Source organism: Rosa rugosa, chromosome 2 (assembly GCF_958449725.1).
Source record: "Rosa rugosa chromosome 2, drRosRugo1.1, whole genome shotgun sequence".
NCBI lineage: Eukaryota > Viridiplantae > Streptophyta > Magnoliopsida > Rosales > Rosaceae > Rosa > Rosa rugosa.
Genome location: NC_084821.1, coordinates 38,588,392 through 38,611,715, shown reverse-complemented (window position 1 = coordinate 38,611,715; position 23,324 = coordinate 38,588,392). Strand labels below are relative to the sequence as shown.

At 37.8% G+C, this 23,324-nt stretch overlaps 3 protein-coding genes and 1 long non-coding RNA gene across 4 annotated transcripts; 3 read left to right on the top strand and 1 right to left on the bottom strand.

Moving 5' to 3' along the window:
- Positions 1-843: 843 nt before the first annotated feature.
- On the top strand, positions 844-3,086 carry LOC133733237 (large ribosomal subunit protein uL1). The gene is made up of 6 exons (XM_062160886.1): positions 844-953; positions 1,204-1,249; positions 1,749-1,968; positions 2,098-2,263; positions 2,523-2,728; positions 2,834-3,086. Exons 2-6 carry the CDS (start codon positions 1,245-1,247, stop codon positions 2,885-2,887), a joined length of 651 nt encoding a protein of 216 aa, XP_062016870.1. The 5' UTR covers positions 844-953; positions 1,204-1,244; the 3' UTR covers positions 2,888-3,086.
- A 725-nt stretch (positions 3,087-3,811) lies between these two features.
- LOC133733236 (putative disease resistance protein At3g14460) lies at positions 3,812-9,499 on the bottom strand. The gene is made up of 5 exons (XM_062160885.1): positions 9,050-9,499; positions 5,316-8,442; positions 5,035-5,209; positions 4,866-4,922; positions 3,812-4,239 (listed from the first exon to the last, which is right to left on the bottom strand). The coding sequence occupies exons 1-2, from the start codon at positions 9,371-9,373 to the stop codon at positions 5,356-5,358; spliced, it is 3,411 nt and encodes a 1,136-aa protein (XP_062016869.1). The 5' UTR covers positions 9,374-9,499; the 3' UTR covers positions 3,812-4,239; positions 4,866-4,922; positions 5,035-5,209; positions 5,316-5,355.
- Positions 9,500-18,540: 9,041 nt separating this feature from the next.
- LOC133731544 (uncharacterized) lies at positions 18,541-19,343 on the top strand. The gene is made up of 4 exons (XR_009856708.1): positions 18,541-18,728; positions 18,826-18,903; positions 19,012-19,077; positions 19,241-19,343. It is a non-coding gene; the product is annotated as an uncharacterized LOC133731544 (long non-coding RNA).
- Positions 19,344-19,417: 74 nt separating this feature from the next.
- On the top strand, positions 19,418-20,476 carry LOC133730714 (uncharacterized). Its single transcript, XM_062158255.1, has 4 exons — positions 19,418-19,543; positions 19,679-19,768; positions 19,910-19,994; positions 20,238-20,476. The coding sequence occupies exons 1-4, from the start codon at positions 19,418-19,420 to the stop codon at positions 20,474-20,476; spliced, it is 540 nt and encodes a 179-aa protein (XP_062014239.1).
- The last annotated feature ends 2,848 nt before the right edge of the window (positions 20,477-23,324 follow it).

Below are 23,324 nucleotides of genomic sequence, written 5' to 3'. Positions count from 1 at the left end.
AGGGACTAATTCAAATCAGTGTGCGTTGGGGAAATTTCTAGTAGTGTTCATACTATGTCTCATTTGAGCAAGTATATCGGTAGTCTGTTACATTCATTGTAGACATACTTTATTTGATAGTTCCAAGTTCTTTGAGTAAGGGTATTGCAGTATATAAGTGGCTATATGAAGAGAATGGCTCTGGTCTGGCTTCTTACCCTTTCTTCAAATTCACCACAACAAAAGAATCATATTCCACAATGACATGATTAAAATTAAACCCAGAGGTCATCTTTGAACCAAAATATAACTCCCAGAACTTCCTTGCCAAAACTTTTCTTGTATCTAGCTTCACACGGAAACATAATATCCAATCCCCAGAGCTATTTAAAGTAATTCCCCAGTTTCAGTTTAATTTTTTAGTAATTTGATAGAAAATCTAAGTTTTGTAATTCATTATATGAATCATATATATTTCATTGACAAATAAACCCTTGTTAAGCCATCTTATCTTTCTAGTCTCTACTTGTGCAATATTACAGTTTGAAGCCTATCTCATTTGGCTGACACTAAGTAGGTTTGACAAATTTGTTCCGTCTTATATTACTTGATCATTGATTTTAGTAACAAGTTTTCGGGATGTTATATATATATATGTGTGTGCGCGCGTGTTTCTGGTTTTGAAAATTAATTAATAAAATCTTCTCCTCTTCAAAAATTGAAAAATAAAAAAACTTAGAAGTTATGAAAAAGAAGGTCGAATGGAAAAAAAAAACAAACACAAAAGAGAAAGAAAAGAAATTGTTGTAGATGCACCAAATGAAAGTTTGCAGAAGCCCACATAGACAACCCAGCCCAACGTATACCTTTTGATTAGGTTTCATATCAGTCACGACCTCACAGTCTTTAGCTCCTTATATAAAGTTGCTTGGCCGCCTGAAACCCTAGCGAGGCCTCCTCTTCTCTTCTCTACGGTAAACCCTCTCTCTTTCTCCTCCCTCCTACTCGATTACTCGTCGTCGTGCTTTATTATTCCGACTTCGTACTTCAGTTCACGGATCTTTAATCCTCTAATTGTTTTCCGTGGAAAACCACAAAACAGAACGCAGTAAATTTTTCTGGTTTACTCTGTTTCAGCTCTACGCAGAAATGAGTTTCAATCAGTATTTGCAAATTTTGGTGATTTATTTTTGTTCTTTGATTGTGATCATTTTCATTTTGCAGGTGAGAAATCGTTGGTGGATCGGCGATCTTAAGTTTCGACCATGAGGTATGCTAATTACACTTCTCTGTTTTATTTGGGGTTTAGGCTTCAAGGTTCACTCCTTTGATTTTAAATTTGGTGTAATCGTTCCGCTTGCTTGAACTATTGTTAGAATTGAGTAGTCGAAATTGTATGATTTATAATTCTAGCTCTGAAACATGAATTGAATCTGTAGTTGAGTTTGTGAGTGAATGAGGACCTTAAATTCGGGCGGCTTTCGTTTGGGGCTTTTGGTTTTATTGTGATAAAGTTTAGAATTGGTAGGTGTTATTCATGTGTCGGAGGTTAAAAACTTTCAGGACAGTCATTGAGAAGTTATTTGAATGATTTTTCTGTTCTAAGAAACCGTTGATGTTGGAAAATGAAATTCGTAAGTTTTGATTTGTATTTGTAAAAGCCACAACAGTGTCTATTTGATTAGCCTGGTAGCATTTTACAATTACTTTCCATTTGGTATTTGGATGCTTCTGTTTTAGCCTTTCTAACTGCATATGTGTCTTTACAGTAAGCTTCAGAGTGATACTCTCAGGGAGGCTATTTCTATCATCATGGTCGCTTCCAAGGAAAAGAATCGTAAGTTCACAGAAACTATAGAACTTCAGATTGGGCTGAAAAATTATGATCCCCAAAAGGACAAGCGTTTCAGTGGTTCCGTTAAGTTGCCACACATTCCTCGTCCAAAGATGAAGGTCTGCATGCTTGGAGATGCTCAGCATGTTGAAGAGGTAATGCTTCTATGTGGTCAAAGCATGGACCTAATGCTGCTTTCCTAGTCGATGTTTGTAGCTGTGTCTTTCAGAATTTACAGATGGTTGTCTAACGTTGTGGCTGTGTTTTGTGTTAATTAATTACAGGCTCAGAAGATCGGTTTGGAGTACATGGATGTAGAAGCGCTGAAGAAGTTAAACAAGAACAAGAAATTGGTTAAGAAACTGGCTAAGAAGTACCATGCCTTTTTAGCATCAGAAGCTGTTATCAAGCAGATTCCCCGTCTTTTGGGTCCTGGTCTCAACAAGGCAGGTTGGTACAAGAGCCATGTTTTTAGTGCTGATTGCTTTGTGTTTTTTTTTTTAATTTTTTTAATTATTATTATGTTTTGTGGTTTGAATTATTGATCTTATTTTTCTATTTTGTAAAATCATTTCCTATGCATGAAAATTATGTTTTAATGTGCCTTGGAAGGTTTGTTTAATTAGAAGCATTGTACGCTTTTTAGTGGGATCTTTGTAACAGAAGTGTTATTTATTTGTGGACTTGGTTCAATTCAAATGCAATGCAGGAAAGTTCCCAACCCTTGTTTCTCACCAAGAATCCCTAGAGTCTAAAATTTCTGAGACCAAAGCAACAATTAAGTTCCAATTGAAGAAGGTTCTTTGCATGGGAGTTGCTGTAGGGAATGTCTCAATGGAGGAGAAGCAAATCTTCCAAAATGTGCAATTGAGTGTGAACTTCCTTGTTTCACTATTGAAAAAAAATTGGCAAAATGTAAGTAAAATGTGCCTTTGCAATATCTTTGCTTAAATTTATTTAAAAACAAAACCCATTTAAAATCTTCCAGTGCCCTGATTTATTAATATTTCTTTTAATCAGGTAAAGTGCTTGAACCTGAAGACCACTATGGGGAAGCCATATCGCATTTATTAGAGTCTTCACTTATTTTTGGAGATTTGTAGCTGCAGGTTGTAAGGAGCCTGCTCCTTATAGGAAGTGTGTGTATTCAAATGGTCCAGTTTTTTTCTTATTTGCCTATTTTACTTTTTTGCTTAATGCTTGTTGACGTTGGTATGTTAGACTTTTTATTATTATTGTTGAAGAGTAAACTGGAATTCATTTTGAGAGTAAACTGGATTTCATTTTTGTGGCGCATAATATGATGACCAAAGAGATCTCTATGCACCAGCATGTTCAGAAGGATTTAACCATTCACTTCCTAACTTTTAATCTGGGAACTTTTCACCTGTTTAACTTTGAACACTTGCCACGTGTCAGTTTCGGTGTATGGTTGTTTTGCTTATCCTTAAAAACTGCTATGTTTGGCCCTTGTTAAGATTCAATTGTGTTGGTTTGTTGGTTTCAGCTTGTTATTTCTCGATGAATCTCAACTGATAAGAAGAGAATTATATATAGTATTTCTTGGTTAGTCGACTGGAATTGGAATATCAAACTCTCTCGAAGCCCCCAGAATTTTCTTGTGGCTTTCGTCCTAAGAACTGCAGCAACGTGACCTGGTGTTGTAGCTAGCTGCTAAGTCTTAAAGTAGGAATCTCACATGCCCCTTGTGCTCAAATACCGTTCTTTTGTGATGGTTAACTAGATTCTGATCATTATGTGAATTTGCCGGCGTAGGTGCCTGCTGTTCTTCCCGTGGTGGGGCCAGCGGTTCTGCTGGCGGTGGGGATCGATTCCATCACATAATGATTAGAATCTGTCTTTCCTCTAATAATCTCAAATCCTCCGCAATAAACAGGGTTTTTATTTTATATTTTATATATAATATTTATTTATTTGGGTTACCTGAAAATAGTTGATGTTTAATGAAAACATACATACATTCACAAAGGCAAGACATATGCTTACAAAGAAACTATGAGGCCAAACTTCATAAATGCTAAATCTAGGATAAGGTAGCCAAAAAACAAAATCACGCTTGACGTATCTGAAGACGGATTACTAGAGAGGAATATATCATAGGGACCGAGACATGACACTGAGACAACAGAGATATAATTCTGTAAAGAAGCGGGCAGGGAGAGCAAAACCATCACAGAGAGAAGGTACGCCTAGAACTATATACGAACAATCCAATCCCTAACTTTTGAATCAAGACCCCAGAGAAGTGTTAATGGTTTTCTGAGTATGGTAGGCTGGTAGCTCAATGCGCAACTCGACAACCAGTTTCATATGCTTCTGATTCTGCATGAGGCTTTTGGCACTTCAATGTGATCGCCAGTTGAATTTTGTCACTCTTGTCTCAACTGGAGCGTGGATTCTCATTCCTACATGAAATCACCAAAATTTAGATCAGCTAGAAGCATAAGAAAAGAACATCGTAAATAGAGGACATGGAAATGATGAGCTCCTAAATCAGGATGCATTAGAGACAAACTGGAGGAATGAAAAGGCAAATGCATGGTGACTGTCGATTAATTTCCATATCACAAGAGAAAAAAAGGACCTATTGTACATATTATTATATCTAATAGGTTGGCTTCCTGCAACATTTGAACACCTAGTTATCCTAGGTAGCAGAAATTTGAAATAAATAGTAAGTACCAAGAAATGTTCGTCGGTTGTAACATATATATTAGTTCCTACATTCTTTCACTTCACAGGCAAATGAGTATAAAATAACGAATTTGCGGTCTTCTGTAGAACATATATGCAGGTAGAAGGGATCAGTAATGAACATACAAACATCCTCACAAGTGCCTCACAATGAGCTGGGGAGCAATATTGTGCCTCATCACGTGGATGCAAACGTTATTTTAAACTTTTGAGAACTGACCAATATGAGACGAGCTTGCGAATGCCAAACAACTAACTAAACCCACATTTAAATATCATAACCTTATACCATAACACTTGAATACCATGACATGAGAGAATAACTTTCTCATATTACCTGCCAACTGAGGGATCTATTTTACGAAAAATGGCTTGTAGAGAGCCGTTTGACTTCCTGCAACAATATAGAATGCATGGTTATTCTAGGAAGAAGCATAGTTATTCGAGGAATAAGAAACTGAACAAAACACTTCAATTTCAAGAAATGTTCAAGGATTGTATCGTACATTTGTGATTCCAAAGGAGAAACCTGAGTTCTGTCATCAACCATTTGATTCATAAGCAGATGAATAGGTGAACTGTCAATATAATGAATTTGGAAGTATTCTCTTCTGTCAAGCACAGCACAAAACCAACAGAAGACCGGTAGAAGTCGCTTCATAACATGCAAATGATAAGAATCTGTTCATAAAAAGTAGAACAATAGAAAGATCAGAAGTAAGCCGTTTAAAATTCACTAATGACTGAAATTAAGCATAGAAGCAGCTAGAGATTTCATAACAAGTACCTGATTGCAAAAACTGGGACCAATATCAAGAAATCCCATGTTATATATGTTCCCCATCAATCATTATGTGATGAATGTGAGCAATCTTGGGCCAGTCCTCCCCTTTATCTCTTTGGTACCGCTGTTTTAGTAAAGGACAGTAGAAGATCTCTAGAAGAGATAGAGAAGGGGGGAGTCCTTCGTCTGGCAAGCATTGCAGCTCAGGGCATCTCCGAATTGCCAAGCTTTGAAGAGAGGCGAGCTCTCTAAAACCTTTGCCTTCCATTGTTTTAACGCCAGACAGAGTGGAGATGGAGAGCGAAGTAAGAGTGGTAGGTAGCAGGCCCTCCTCTGGAAATGAACATACTTCTTCACAATCTCCAAAGTTGACTAGCAAGTATTCGAGAGACACGAGTCTTTGAAGCCCCCACTGCATGCGGTTTGCAATGAGCTTTTTGCATGACTCAATGTGAAGTAATTTCAGCTTTGATGGCAATCCCCCTTCTGGAAATGACTCCAATTCTGGACAATCCTTTATCTCCATTGACTGGAGAAATGGGAGAAGGGTGTGCATCTCTTCCGGTAAGGACCTCAGTTTCTTGCACCGAACGATATGTATCTTGGTCAAGTTGGGAGCATGCAGCCCTCCACTGGGGAAACAAACAAAATTTGGACAGTATATATACATGTAATCGAGGAATTGGAGTTCCTCACATGTAGTTTCTTGCACAAAAGTGAGGGAATATATGTTAGTCCGACACACTACAAGTGTTTTAAGCTTTGGAAAGTAGTCTAATGGTAATCTCCCAGTCAACTTTGGACAATTCCGCAGACGAAGCTCATGAAGATTAGGAAAAACTCCTCCTCCTTTGTTACCTCCAACATAAGACCACTTCTGCCACTCCCGCATATTTTCGAATTTCAGAACTTGCAAAGCTCCAAATGGCTTAAATACACAAGTAGCATCACCATAAAACTCAGGACCTATTGAGACCACTCCATTCAATCCAATAATTTCAAGCTCTCTCAGGGAGGGTAGCTGTCCTAGTGGTGGCAAGAAGTAACAGTTTTGACAATTCAAAAGTTGAAGAGAATACAGATTAGAGTAAGAATGATGTACTAACCAATCCGGGAATCTTGTACCCTCATAAGAAACAATCATGAGTTCTCTCAGGTTTGTATGGGGTTGGAGGTTTTCCAGCACTTCCCGATCTTTTATTGAATCGTCACTAGCACCACCCCATTTCAGAACTAGTTGATTCAGATACTTCTTGTCCCTCATATTGGCTTCCAAAACATCAGAGACACTAACAATATTATGAAGTCCTGAAATACAAAGAGTTCCGCGCAACTGCTGTAGCTCCTTTAACTCTACTATATCATGATACCCTGCAGCCTTGTCTATCGTAAAGTTACTTAATGTTTGGAGATCTTTCAACTTTCCCATTTGCGGTGGCATCTGTTCTATCTTTGTACCTCTGATATCAAGATGGCGTAAGTTAATTAACCTCTCCAAGTTGGTTGGCAACTGAACAAGACCTCGACAATATGACAGCAATAATGCTTGTAAGTTATACAACGTACATACTGGTTCAGGCAACTTTTCTATTGAAGTGAAAGACATGTCCAAGTGCTTTAACTGTTTCAGATTGCCGATTGAATTAGGCAACTCTCGGATATTGTACCCTGATAAATTAAGCACTCTCAAACATTGCAGTTGAGGCAGCAGATCAAGCAGTATCTTGTCGGACATTTGGAACTGTGCAGTAATTGGATTCCTCTGGGATAATGGTAGGAAAGTGCGCAAATGCTTAGCATCATACAAAGCCTCAAATTTCTCAAAGCCATCACCATATGTTTTCATGTATGAAAAATGCCGAGCCTTGCTCACCTTGCTCGCAATGTCTAATGAGTCACTGTCCTCCAGCCTAACACAAAAATCTCCAGACACAAACTTTGCCAAATCATTGATAAGGTCATGCATGGTGAATACAGATTGGTGATCAAAGTCCCCTTGTGAGTGCTGAAAAAATGACCTTGAGAGGAGATCATCGAAGTAGTCCTCTCCAACTTCTTCTGCAGTTTTCATATTTTTGGGTTGAAGGAGATCTTCAGCCATCCAAAGAAAAACCAATTTTGATTTTGTAAAAGAAAAATCTTTGGGAAATACTGAGCAGTAGGCAAAACAACGTTTGAGATGTCGAGGCAGATAATGGTAGCTCAACCATAGAGCTGGCAGAATGGTAGTCTCCTTATCTGAAAACTGCCATATGTCATGTTTTAGCACATTTTCCCATTCCTCAATATTTGATTCAGAGCATAAGAGACTGCCAAGTGATTTTGCAGCCAATGGCAGGCCTTTACACTTTCTGACGATCTGTTTTCCAATTTCTTCAAGATTTGGATCTGCATTAACTCCACTTTTGAAGGCATGTTTTGCAAACAACAGCCAACAATCCTCCTCAGATATTTGAGTTAGATGGTGAGTTTGAAGATTACCCATCATAGATGCAACACTTGTGTTGCGTGTTGTGACAATGATCTTACTTCCAGGTGCTGCAGACTCAAAGGGTCGCCTTAAGGCATCCCAGTGACTGTAATTCTCGCTCCAAACATCATCATGAACAAAGAAGAACTTCTTCCCACTTAAAGCCTCCTTGAGTCTAACTTGAAGCATATTTAGGTCTGTGATATCACAATTTTGTGAAGTGAGTGACCCGTATATTGTTTGTGTCATTCTAACAATATCAAAATCTTCTGAAACGCAAACCCACGCGTGGAGGTCAAAATGCTGCTTCACTCTACTATCATTGTATACAAGCTGAGCAAGAGTTGTCTTCCCAATCCCACCCATGCCGACAATGGGAATCACACTTATTTTACTGCTTGTCGAATCATCTGATAACAATAACTTAATGATCGTCTCCTTGTCCTCATCCCTCCCATACAGACCAAAGTCTTCTACCAAAGAAGTTGAAGGTAGAGTTTGTGGTATTCTGTGTCTTGTATCTGCTTTCAAATTGAGGACATCCTTTTGTTTTGCAAGGAATTCTAGTCTCACCATAATGTCCTCTATCTGGGAGTCCACTGCTTTCTCAAAAGCATGAAACCAAGGAGAAAAGATCTTCTTGGAGAATTTCTTGAACATCTGTTAATTCATAAACATCAAAGGAATTCTCCAGTTAATTAACTCCAAGTCACAACGCAGAATCAATTTAAAGAATGCGACTTAAACAAAACATAATAATAAAATATTATATTTTATTCAAAATTCTCTTAAACTCTTAGAGAAACACCGAAGTTCCTATGAACTAAAGACAATATCTAGCTAAATCAAATAATATGAAGTAGATAGAAAGACATGATTGTTTACAGGAGTGAGGCTTGGATGAATGTAATACTCTATTATACGAGATTAAATGGTATTCCCATAAGATACAACAACCTTTGGAGCCCCATGGTGTAAGAACACAATCAAATCTGATCAGGCCCACGCTTAATACCTATCATTTAAGTAAGAGAGTAATATAAAAAATTAACTAGAAGAGAATAACTAAGATGGTTCATAGATTCTAGTTCTCCAAGTCATATAATCATAAACTAACAAACAAACGTTCGTTGTAAATGAAAATATTCACTCATCAAGCAAATAATATAAGATAAGGCAAACAAAAATTATAGAAGTAAAACCAAAAATTAATAAAATTAAGGTGTAAAACAAAGAAGTTATTGTAGTACTAGTGCTAACAGTGTACCTTGCTTGTGCTACTTCCAAATTCAGCTTCCACCTTGCGCCTTAACGCTTCTGTCTTGATCTCATTCAAGAGGTCTTCAGCATCATAGATTGCCTCTTTAAGCTCAGTCAGCCACATCTTCACATCTGAATTACTTATTTGTTTCTCCTCTGCATCATCGAGAACAGCATTTACAGACAATAATGTTATCTTCAAGTTCTTTAGTAGAACCTCGGTGAGTTTCTTCCCTTGGATGAAGTCCTTGACCTCCCGAGAATACATCTTAGAAAATACTTCCTCAAGCAAAGCAGAGAGAAAAGCTCCACCCACAACCTCCAAAGCCATGGTTTAAATTATCTGCGAAATGATTGAGAGTGGATATCTTCAGCTGATACCGAGAGATTTGATGAAGTTGAAGTTGATGTTGATGAACGACCCATTAGTCAAAAGTTTATAGCTAAATTATATAGAATACAAGGAGAGTCGATATCACTTTATCTTTCTGACTACTTTTGTTAAAGCAGAGCCACTCGAAGATTCTGTAATCGGATAAGTAAAGCGGAACAATCAATAGCACATGCTGGATGTATGACTTGTCCATTATGAAAAGACCATAATCTCATTGGACAGCTGTGTCCTCTTTCTCAAATTGTTAAATATCCAGACCAAATTCAAAGAATGTTCATGAATGATCTATTGGTTCTAGAATAATGTATTCTAGTTTCCCACAAGGAATTTATGAGGGGTCAAACATCTCTTGGTTCTAGAGTTTGAAGTGCTTGGACCAAGATGAATGTGGAAGATTCATGAAGGAGAATTAATTGAAGGTGGTTGAATGGAGCATTAATGAAGTCATCTAGAGGGTTCCTCCTTGGTGTATATAAGGAGAGGTCATTTGCCCATTCCAATGAAGTCTCATCTGATCCAATCCAATCACATCTTCATCCAAGTTGAGTGTGAAGAGTGTCCACTCCAAGTTGAGAGTGTTGTAGTTGTTAGGTAGCAAAACAAGTGTGAGAGAGAGAGTTTCCTTCAAGTAGTATTCTTGAAGTTGTGTATTTCTTGTACCCACCTTATCATAGTGGAAGTTCTTGTTGTTGTTGCCCCGTGGACGTAGGCACCTTGCCGAACCACGTTATATCCGGTGTTCTCTTTCTTTTACCCCTTTATTTATTTGCATATTATCCTTTTGTGGTTGAGGTTATTATTTCCATTCTATTAATTTTTCCAACAGTGGTATCAGAGCCCTTGGTTCGTGAGGGGCGTTAGAATGGAAGGTTCAAGGAGTACCATGATCCGACTCAACCACTCTAATTGGATTACATGGAAGCCGAGAATGGAGGATATTCTCTATTGCAAAGATTTACATGAGCCAATCGAAGGAGAGGAGGCCAAGCCAGAAGAGACCTCGGATGCGAATTGGACGAAGATGAACCGCAAAGCCATTGGTCATATCCGCGAATGGGTGGATGATAGTGTATTCCACCATGTGTCCAAAGAAACCAACGCACATGAATTGTGGTTGAAGTTGGAGTCCTTGTTTGAGAAGAAGACCGCTGCCAAGAAAGAATTTCTAATCAAGGAGCTTGTAAACATGAAGTACAAAGATGGTGTTAGAGTAACCGAGCACCTCAACAACTTCCAAAGTACAATCAATCAATTGGCCACGATGGACATGAAGATTGATGATGAGTTGCAAGCCTTATTGCTATTGGGATCGTTGCCGGACAATTGGGAAACCTTCGTTGTAACTGTAAGTAATTCCGCTTCAAATGGTGTATTGTCTATGGATAATGTTAAGAGTAACATGTTGAATGAAGAAACTAGAAGAAAATCTTCAAGCTCCGACAATACCCAAGTCTTTGTGGCGGAGAATAGAGGAATGAGCAAAAGTAGAGGTCCCAAAGGCCATGGAAGGAGTGTAAGCAGATCGAGGACAAGATTTAATGGAAAGTGTCATCATTGTGGTATTTTTGGCCACATGAAGAAGAATTGCAACAAGTTGAAGAAGGATCCAAAGGAGGGTCAAGATGGCAATACTCATCAACCCAAGGATGACACGAAAAACACTGCAGCTTCCGTGTCTCATGATGAGTGTGAGTTCCTTTGTCTTGAAGGTGAATGTCTACATGTTGATGATTGTCCCGGTGTTGCATGGGTCGTTGATTCCGGAGCCTCTTTCCATGCCACTCCACACTTGGAGTACTTCACTACATACAAAGGTGGTGACTTTGGGATTGTGAAGATGGACAACGATGGCTACTCCAAGATTTTGAGGAATTGGAGATATTTGTTTTGAGACTGATTTGGGCAACAAGCTTGTGTTGAAAGATGTTAGACATGTTCCAGGTCTACGTCTCAATTTGATGTCAACCGGTGTGCTTGATCGACAAGGGTTTCATCATCATGGAGGTGATCAAAAGTGGAGGCTTACCAAGGGATCAGTGGTTGCTAGAGGGAAGTTGTGTTGTACCATCTACAAGACATATGGCAAGATATGCAAAGGAGAGTTGAATGTTGTAGATGATTCTTCTCCAAGTTTATGGCACAAGCGGCTAGGCCACATAAGTGAGAAGGGATTGCAAGTTTTGGCAAAGAAGTCTCTAATTCCCTTTGCCAAAGGTACCTCACTTGACCCTTGTGATTATTGTTTATTTGGTAAGCAACATAAAGTTAGTTTCACAAGAACATTTACAAGGAAAGAAAATGTATTAGACCTAGTACACTCAGATGTATGTGGCCCCATGGAAGTTGAATCACTAGGTCATAATAAATATTTTGTCACTTATATTGATGATGCTTCACGAAAGGTTTGGATTTATTTGTTGAAATCAAAAGACCAGGTGTTCCAAACTTTTAAGGAGTTCCATGCCATGGTGGAGAGGGAGATAGGAAGAACCCTCAAAAGTATCCATAGTGACAATGGCGGAGAGTACACTTCGAACGAGTTCAGAGATTATTGTTCGAAGCATGGCATCAAACACAAGAAGACAATTCCTGGCACCCCACAACATAATGGTGTAGCAGAGAGGATGAACCGCACCATTCTAGAAAAAGTGAGAAGCATGCTGAAGACAGCCAACCTGGCAAAAGAGTTTTGGGGTGAAGCAGTGACAACCGCATGTTACCTTATCAACCGAACACCATGTGTACCGTTGGGCTTGGAGACTCCCGAAGGCGTGTGGACCGGTAAAAGTGCTTCATATTCCCACTTAAGGGTGTTTGGGTGCAAAGCATTTGTACATGTACCAAAGGAGCAAAGATCAAAGCTAGATGACAAGTCCATGCCATGCATCTTTCTTGGGTATGGCAATGAAGAGATGGGCTACCGGTTGTGGAATCCAAAGACCAAGAAGTTATTCAGAAGCAGAGATGTGGTGTTCCATGAAGGTCAAACCATTGCAGATTTTGACAAAAAGGAAGTAGAACATGCAGACCGCCTCACCTACGATTCATCACCGCTTCTACAAGAACCTAGTGACAAAACTCAAGATATGGTAAATGAAGATGTTCCTGATATGGCGGAAGCAGAAGCAGAAGCAGAAGCAGCAGAACCTGAAGATAATGATCAGGAGGATCATGATCATGGGGAGCCTAATCAGGGGGAGCAGCTAGAAAATGCCCAAGTACCAGTTCGAAGATCCAACAGAGTGCCAAAGCCAAGTACCAAGTATCCTTCTTCACAATATATTTTGGTCACTAGTGATGGAGATGATCCATATTCCAAATACATTCTATTGACCAATGATGGGGAGCCTGAATGCTTTGAGGAGGCAAAAACTCATGCAGACAGTGATAAGTGGATGTTGGCGATGAAGTCTGAAATGGAGTCCTTATTGAAGAATGGCACCTATGAGTTGGTGGAGCTTCCTAAAGGCAGAAAAGCACTCAAAAATAAATGGGTGTTTAAGTTGAAGAGAGATGAGAATGAACAGTTAACAAAGTTCAAGGCTCGCTTGGTTGTGAAAGGTTTTGGGCAGAAGGAAGGAGTAGATTTTGACGAGATCTTCTCACCAGTTGTCAAGATGACTTCTATCAGAGTTATTTTGGGCATGGCTGCTAGCATGGATCTTGAGGTGGAGCAATTAGATGTGAAAACAGCATTTCTTCATGGTGATTTGGAAGAAGAAATATACATGGAGCAACTGAAAGGTTTTGAGGTTGAGGGAAAAGAGCACATGGTTTGCAAGTTGAAGAAAAGTTTATATGGGCTTAAGCAAGCGCCGAGGCAATGGTACAAGAAATTTGACTCATTCATGGTGGGTCATGGGTACAAGAGAACTGATGCAGATCCATGTGTTTATATCCAGCGGTTTACTGGAGGTAATTTCATAATTTTGTTGCTCTATGTTGATGATATGTTGATTGTGGGCCAAGATGTTTCTATGATTCGCAAGTTGAAAGCAAATTTATCAAAGTCATTTGACATGAAAGACTTAGGGCTAGCTAAGCAGATTTTGGGCATGGAGATTGCTCGTGACAGGAAAGCGAAGAAATTATGGCTGTCACAAGAGAGGTATGTTGAACGGGTGCTTGAAAGGTTCAACATGAAAGAAGCTAAACCAGTAAGCTCACCTCTAGGAAATCATTTCAAGTTAAGCAGAAGTTTATGCCCAACTACACAAGTGGAGAAAGACAAGATGGCAGGTATCCCTTATTCATCAGCTGTTGGTAGTCTTATGTATGCCATGGTATGCACCCGCCCTGATATTGCACATGCAGTTGGTGTTGTTAGTAGATATCTTTCTAATCCTGGCAGAGAGCATTGGGAAGCTGTCAAATGGATACTCAAATATTTGAGGGGCACCTCAAAGTTGTGTTTGTGTTTTGGTGGTTCAGGACTAGTCTTAGAAGGTTTCACAGATGCAGATTTGGCAGGAGACCTTGATAATAGAAAGTCCACTTCTGGATACTTAATTACATTTTTTGGGGGAGCTGTGTCATGGCAGTCCAAGTTACAGAAGTGTGTTGCCTTATCCACCACTGAATCTGAGTATATAGCAGCAAATGAAGCTGGCAAGGAAATGATATGGCTGCAAAGGTTCGTTCAAGAATTGGGTGTGAAGCAAGAAAATTATGTGGTGCATTGTGATAGTCAGAGTGCTATTCACTTGAGCAAAAATTCAATGTATCACCCTCGCACTAAGCACATTGATCATCGTTATCATTGGATTCGAGATGTAGTGTCAAAGAAGTTTTTCCAATTGAGGAAAATTCACACCAACAAAAATATTTCTGATATGTTGACTAAAGTGGTTCCACAGCAGAAGTTGGAGTATTGCAGCAAGTCCGCTGGGATGGACTTCAAGTAGAAGTCTCACTTCGCATTTCCCCGGATTGGTCTGGAGAGGGAGATTGTTAAATATCCAGACCAAATTCAAAGAATGTTCATGAATGATCTATTGGTTCTAGAATAATGTATTCTAGTTTCCCACAAGGAATTTATGAGGGGTCAAACATCTCTTGGTTCTAGAGTTTGAAGTGCTTGGACCAAGATGAATGTGGAAGATTCATGAAGGAGAATTAATTGAAGGTGGTTGAATGGAGCATTAATGAAGTCATCTAGAGGGTTCCTCCTTGGTGTATAGAAGGAGAGGTCATTTGCCCATTCCAATGAAGTCTCATCTGATCCAATCCAATCACATCTTCATCCAAGTTGAGTGTGAAGAGTGTCCACTCCAAGTTGAGAGTGTTGTAGTTGTTAGGTAGCAAAACAAGTGTGAGAGAGAGAGTTTCCTTCAAGTAGTATTCTTGAAGTTGTGTATCTCTTGTACCCACCTTATCATAGTGGAAGTTCTTGTTGTTGCTGCCCCGTGGACGTAGGCACCTTGCCGAACCACGTTATATCCGGTGTTCTCTTTCTTTTACCCCTTTATTTATTTGCATATTATCCTTTTGTGGTTGGGGTTATTATTTTCATTCTATTAATTTTTCCAACACAAATATCAGGAAGTTGATGGGAAACTGTTTAGGAAATGTGTTTCATGCGTAAGCAGAAGGAGCTGGGATAAAATCTGAGATTCAAAATATCTAATTCAGGAATTACAAGGCATATTTATTAATATGCCTTTTAAATACAAGACTCGAGCCTTACCAAGCAAGCTTTAAGAAGCTAATTACTACATAACAAGAGCTACATGTTGTAGACTTGTAGCTGGCTAAAGTTGTATGAACTCCAATTAAAAAACAAACCATGATCAAGAAAAGTCAGTGGTAGTTCTCATTGAATTGTATTTATGGTAACTCTTATCAAAATAATGAGTTACTATCTCAATTTCATAATACGTAGCTTTATCAAAAATTTCACCCAATATGATTGAGCATAATAAAGCAATATTGACTACTCACTCAGCTTCATTTTTCTTTCTCTCCACTTTACTCGAATAAAGTTAATCAGGAAAATTACACATGTTGAGCTCTCAACAACCCCATTTGTAGAAAAGGCAACTACTCTTAAAAATCAACTTTCAGTGCTCTTTGTTACCAAAAAGAAGAAAAAAAAAAAATTTCAGTGCTCTTTTATATATTATCCTTTCTCTTGCTGAAGCTAAGCTCCAGTAGATGTATATTCTCTTGATGACCACTTACCCACAAAATATTAAAATACACTCCACCAACTTATTTTCAACTCCATTCACACAAAAATTTTCTCTTTTTCTCCCAACTATTCCTTTCACTTATGGCACGTTTACTTACTTGGAATGGAAAATAATCATGAATCGGAGACAAGTGGAATGAGAGAAGAAAGGAATCAGTATTGATTCCGGAGGAATGATTCCTAAACTCATCTCCCCCCTTCGTAATCGAATTCCTGAATATTCAGGAATAGATTCCTGATAAGGAGGTGAGACCTACATCCATTCTGATTCCTTCATGTGTTAGTAAACGCAGGAATTCTTTTACCCGGAATCATTCTGATTCCTTTATGTGTTAGTAAACGCAGGAATGTTTTTACTCCGTAATCATTCCATTTCCTTCTAAGTAAGTAAACATGCCCTTAATGTTTATACCATTAGTACCCCTCTCCCTCTCTCTTTCTAAGCCTTGCTTTTACTATTATTTTCTTTTTGATAAAGCGTGGTGGGCCCATTTTGAATTTATTTGTCTAGACTATATTTGTAACTATAATTCATCCTCTATATTCAAAGGTAAAGCAGTAAATTTTTATTATTCATAATTCCGATCGCCGGTAGACTTGAGTTAATTTCTCTTTGGAATGGTACTAACAAAGAATTGAGAAAAGAAAAAGAAAAGTTGAGAAAGTTGAAAAACTTTAGAGATAATCTTGTTAGGGAAACTCCCGATTACTAGGATATCATTTATAGACTTCAAACAAGAATCTATAAAGTTGAACAAGATATAGAAGATCTCTTATATACTCTTCAAGAGGAACAAAAACCTCTTGATTATTTGAGCATTGGTTAGATCCGCAACTATCTGGTTTCAGAGCTTGTAAAATAGCTCAAAACGGGAATCCCTAATGGGGATAATGTCTGATTTAATATTAGAGAAGTTGAATTCTCTACTGAAATCCTCTGATGAGAAACATCAGATCTTGCTGAAAGAATTTTCTAGATGTCAACACTACTAGAAATCTGTTCATAGACATCGCATGTTTTAAATCGGTCAGACTTGCACACGATGTAAAAAAGCAATCCAACATCGCTTTACGAAAATACCGATTTAAATGTATATTATTAACATCGGGTCTTAAAATAACCGGTGTTAAAAGTTTTGTTTGAAAATTTGCGGGAACCTCATTTCATGGACGCGCTAAGTGTTTTAATGAATTGAAGGACGCGGGGATTAAAACTTAAAATTTTCACACTTAGAAAAAAAAAGCACCCGGCCCGACCCCAAAACCAAAACACAAACCCTAAGCGGCTAAGCTCAATCTCGATTCTCGACCTCCATTCTGAACCCAGCCCGAGCTCTTCCTCCTCCTCCTCCCAAGATCGAGCTCCTCCTCCTCCTCTTCTTCCTCACTCGAACTCATCGCCTCCTTGGCTTCTTCCGCATCGACTTCGTCCAGTCCTTCATCTCACGCGCCTCACCAAATTCCGCGACTCTGACCCCGCATTTTGCTCCGAGGAGGACGAGGGTATCATCCAGGCCGTTCTGTCTTAATCTCTCAAATCAAAGCTTGGAGTTTGAGAGGAAGGATTCAATTACGATGCCGGTCGGAGACGAAGTCCAGCTTCGGAACGCCATTCTCTGTACACCAGATCTGTACGTCTGACTGTTTTTGTGGGCTATTGTTTTTATTTGTGGGCTATTGTTGAAGTATGATTGTTTTTCTTTAGAGTTTAAGAAGCGAGAGTTTGTGGGTGGCTTCAATATTAACTAATTTGTCAAGTCCAGCTTGGTTATGTTCTCTCTTGCTTCCTTCCAATCTTTGTTCCAATTGAAATTGTGAGCTATGAAATTGTATGGTCACCTTGAGTTTGAACTATTGATTTTGTTATGCTTTTGAGATTGGACTGTCTCGGTAAAAAGAAGTTTGATGGGTCTAGGCCATATGCAACGTTCAGTAAGTTTATGCTTTCGTTTTTGGTATGTAACTTTTTGTATGCAGTAATAACATAGAACCTATTTTTGTTGTTGTTTGGTTATAGGGTTTTGGCGATTGAGTACTCATAAGCTGTGCTGTTCGTTTCCGACCCTGTATTGATATACACAAGGTATTGGAGATTCAAAGTTCAAATCTTTTGGGGCTTAAAACTCTGTTTGTGTATTGTTGGATTTGTGTGATTGTTTTGTGGGTTTTTGTTTGTAGGGGAAAGTGAAACAGATTGTTGGGTCGACGCTTATTGCATATACATTTTGGCACTTATCATGAATTTAATGTTAGTTTTTTTGAAAAATGTGTCATTGAGTTTTGGGGACTCACATATTTGATTCTTGAAGGATTGTAATGATATTTTTAATTTTAACATGTGACCCATGTCCACAGAAATTTATCAAACAACACTCTTACTGGGAGCATTCCTGCCAACTTTTCCGGTCTTCCACTGCTTCAAAGATTGTGAGTGATTTCAATCTGCTTTTTCCTTATTTTGCAATTATTTATATGGTTCACTGCATTGTTTATTAATCTTACTTAGCTAAATCTGAGCTTCGACCGTACTCTGTCAATACTGGAGGAGCTATTTTACATATAATGCTATTAATTGTTATAGCAGTTCCGTTATACAAACTTTGCAATGGAATAAACTGAGAATTTATTTCGCATGGCAGGTCCATTGCGAACAATTCACTGAGTGGCATTGTTCCAGCATCCATTTGGAATGATACGACACTCAATGCAACAGAAAGACTAATCTTATAAGAACTGTGAGAAATGTTTTACTCTTATTAAGAGTGAGTGGGTCAGTGGGGTTGTGTTTATGTGAATTTACATCCTCTTTATATATGTTGATTCCAATTCCTTTTCTAATCAAAGAATATAATTTAACCTTCCTTTTTTTTTACTTATATATATCTTATCAATAGTTTGCTAATAGGTGGTCTGTTATAGGGTCATCCATGTTGTTTATTTGCATATGAGCTCGGTGATTTTACAGCAGAGCTTAAAATGTCCTTGTTCCAGCTTGGAATCAGTCCTCAAATTATAGCATCGATTATAATCACTCCTCCCTCTCTCTCTCGTCTGTGCTTTTCTCTCGTCTAATGAACTAGAGGAATGCAATAGCTAAACAAGGTTGGTCTGGATGCAGATTTGAGATGTAAAGGAGGTTGATTTTCTTTAATTTTGCCCCAAATTGAGGGTTTTTGACTTGGGTGATTTGATTTTACAGGTTCTTTTGCGAAAGGCTAGGAACCAGTATACTTGGAAAGGGTTTGGGGCAATCCCTAATGCTTTGCAGGAGCTAAAGGTATTTGATTTTTTTACTGTTTATGAAGATTCAGATTTGATATGTTGATTTTTTGTTATACATTTTCTGGGAAATGTGGAACTGATTTTGGGTTTGGTGGTGTAATAGGAAGAGGGTCTGAAAGAGAACTTCAATACTTTCCACGGCAATTTCCAGGGCAATGATGATCCAAAAGTAAGTGGAAGGATTGTTCTTTTAATAGTGAAAATGTGAAGTAAGGTTTCTGGTTTGGTTTTGTTTTATTTTTTAATTGTGAAGTAAGGTTTTTGGTTTGGTTTTTGGTTTTGGTTCTGTGAAGTAAGGATTGTTCTTTTAATTGTTGTTTCTTGTTTTGCAGTGTTCGCAGGGTTCAGATGATGAGGAAGGTGATGAGAGTGGTCATGCAACTGGGAGTCAGAATGAGAACCCCAGTGTCAATCTCAAATCTTCAGGAAACTCGAAAAATGGTAAATCTTTATTGTTAGTGCTTTGAATTTTGAGTCTGAAATGATCTGAGAAAACGGAATGTAAAAAGATGTTGATTTTGTTTGGTACCATTATATGGAAGCGTTCTGCAACCGATTTGTTTTTCTCACTTGAAAGCAGGAACAAAATTGTTGAGCTTAGACCTGCCGGAAAGATTGCTTCAGGCATAACCGAGGTACGAATAACAAGTAGTTTAGGAACTGTAGCAGTGTATCCTCTAGCCACTTTCGATTTTCCAGTTGCAGTAAATTATGGTGGATTCAAATTCCTATTATACCATTTGCGAATTAAAGTTCTGTGTTTGTGGCAGATACCGTTTTCTATGCATATCAGGCAACCAAAAGAAGATAACCTCGAAAAGTTCTATGAGACGTTCCATGGAGGAAATATTAACATTCAGGTGCATCTTTCTGCCTTGGAAAGTACAAATATTCTGTAGTTTACACTATTAGTTGGGAATATATCATTGCTTCTGATTGCCTTTGAAATGCATTTTCTTTTTTCGTACTTAACCGAGACATGATGATGAATTGTGCCATAGTATTTAGTGACTGTAGATATATCGAGAGGATACCTGTATAAGTCGTTATCTACAACAATGGAGTTCATAGTTGAAAGTGATAAAGGTATGCATTGACTATAGATTAAGATGCTATCTGATTTTATTCTGTGTGGTTTCATTTACATATATTAGTTAAAGTAACTTGCTTTCTGATTTTGTATTTAAAGTAACTTGCTTTCTGTTTCATTTACATATCTCTAGTTACTGTTCTTAAAAGTTTGGAGTATTGTCAGCCTTTATTATTGGAAAGGGAATGCTCATTTTCTTTTTCATGATACCATGACTGACAAGAGGTATTGCTGAATAGGTGGATTTCGAATCATTGGAAAAATGGCCACTCAATGTTCTTTATCGGATCCTGTTAGTGGTGAACTAACAGTAGAAGCATCTGCAGTTCCAATTTCTTCCATTGATATACACTTGCTTCGTGTAGAGTCAATCCTTCTAGGGGAGAAAATTGTGACTGAGAAGTCTGTGGTTCAGACTACACAGGTATGTACCCTTTCTTATCTTCTCAACATATATAACTCAATTTACTTGTCATAACAACTCTACCGGTTGTTTTTCATATATAGCTCTCTCTTTTTCATATTCTTACTTCCGTATCTCAATTGCCAACACATTTTTCCTTATACTTTTAGATTCAGTATATATAGCTTGCTAGCTTAGCTAGAGAGAAACATTAAGTCTTATTTCCTAAGTTGAAAACTTCACTACACACACAATCCTTCTAGAAGAATGCTAGCCATGTTAGCATTCTTCTAGTTTGTCCCCTGGGTAGTGGTAAAATTGACAATAGCATTCTGCTGCCTATTAATGTTACTGCAGATCACTATCTTCTTTTTGATTTTCCTAGCCAAATATGGAACTATTCTTTCTTTACTCCAACGCCAAGAATATTATCATGAAACTCATAAAGAAGTTAAACCTCAGGGTATGATTATATTCTTCTTTTGTGATATTGTTGCTTTGACCATTCACCATGACCATGAATAATTGATGTGCCTTCTGCTCTTCATTTGGTTGGCTTCTTGATTTTCTGCAGTTGGCTGCAGTGCATTTAGTTGACGCCCTCTTCTGTCGGATTGGATTGTTTACTTAATTCTATTTTGTCATTCAATTGTGAACAATAATTTTTTTTACTATCAGCGGGTAAATTATATCACTTCATTGACATGCAATGTATCATATGGTCCTACAGTGCAATCAATATGAACTGTGATCAAGTCTATTATTGCCTGCAGAACACTTAATTACCAGCAATATTTGGCTAGCAAAGAGTTGAAGAAGCAATCTTGGAGATACCACAGGAAATACAACGTACACTTGGTTTCAACGACACGAAGAGCCAAAAGTTGCTGCTGATGAATATGAATAGGGTACATATGTGTACTTTGATTTCTGAGTACTGTGTTGTAGCTCTAGACATTGAAATATTTCCAATAGGGTTTACTAAAGTGGCTACAGATAAGAATTCTAAAGCTGGATCAAATGTCTAGGCTAGCCTTTGTCGGTTTTGGGGTTTTATTTTGTGAATTATGTTGAATCATGAACTTGAAAAGAAAATTAATGGAAAGCCTCGATTTTTGGATGATGGGAAATGCATTTCTTTTCCATTTGCACATTATGCCTGTCAGTATGAAGTGAAGTATATAAAAGCATAACAAAACAGTAATGCCAAGGAAAACGAAGTCACTTGAGAGATTAGAAATCAGTATCAAAATGAAAATCGATGTCTTATGATTATCAATATATCGAATTGTGTCCACAGAACCGATGTACCCAAAACCAATGCACATCGATTTTACAAAACAAAAGCGATGTCTACAATGAAACAACACATCGGTTCTAGAAAAAGCAAGCGATATACATAAAACCATTGAACATCGTTTTGCTTAAATGAAAACGATGTGCTGTGTTAAATGAAACATCAGTCCTTAAAAAAAAACCGATGACACCTAAAGATACAGACATCGTTCCTAAGAAAATAATGTGCTAAGCTACATGTAAAAATGGCCAAGAACAAACAATACTCGTGAGAACTGATGTCTACAAGTGTACTGGACATCGCTTCTGGAATAGAAATCGATGCAAATGTTCACGTAAGTATTGTTCGACATATACTTTATTAAGCATAAAATGTGAAAATATGAAGAATTAGACATACCTAACATACAAAAATATGATGATTATAACGATTATACATCGATTTGTTTTTTAGAATCGATGTTGGTTGTTGTCTGGGACATCGGTTAAAAACGCGCTTATACTGATGTCTATATCTTTCTCTACACCCACTAAGACATCGGTCGAAAATTAGTTTAACATCGGTTCTGGGCCGATGTCTATGAACAAAATTCTAGTAGTGCAAGATTATCTAGAAAAATTATCTTCTATAATCTACAAATTAGAAAAATTGGAAAATAAAATAGATTATATCAAGGAACTTCCAAAAACGGAAGAAGAAAAGCTAACAAGTGTTAGTAGAAAAATCAATGAACAGCAAAAAATGCTGGATTCTATGAAAAATATACTGAAGGACAAGAAAGTGCCTATAGTAAAACCAAAGAAAGCTAATGGATTTAAACCATTAGAGAAACTTGAGAAGAATCCTGTTCCAAACATGATTTTTCTTGGACCCTCTACTAGTCAAACTAGTATTCGGTATGAAAAACCGAAAGAAGAAAAAAGAGATGTCAAAATGATGAGCATCTTCAGGAAAAAGAAGGGAGTACAACTCCTCAATGCTGAAGAATTTGAATTCAACGAAATTGAACAGGAGGTAAAAAACTCCGCAATTTCAAAATTCGATTTTAAACAAATCTATAAAAGGGGCAAATTTGATGTGTTAGATAGCCACCACTTCAAATTATTGGAATTTACAACCCCCTCAACTACAGGAGAAACAGATCTTCTGAAGATCACTCCTGAAGAAGTTGCTCGAGCAAGAACAAAAAATTATCAATTTATGCACATTGGAGCAGTCCAAGTAGGCATAAAACTTCTGGCTCGAGAAGGAATAAAATGTTCAGTTCTATGTGTCCTACAAGACAATAGACTAACAGATTTTCAAGCTAGTCTGTTGGGAACCCTTGAAGCATCTTTGTGCAATCAAGTGACATATTTCAACTGTTTCCCAAACTTCTCAACCAGCTTGAAAGATGCAGCTCACTGTCTAAGACTGAGAGTCAAGACAGATGGCATATCAATGAAAAAGGATATGCAAGAACTTGCAATAGTATACAGAATATACTATAAACTGATGAGTACTACAGTAGAATCAAAGACAAGGATATCAAATATCTCAGGTCTTACTACTGGATTCCTCACCAGTCAGAAGAACCATTCACAACAGATTCATAAGGTTACTTGGAATGAAGTAACTTTTCGTATT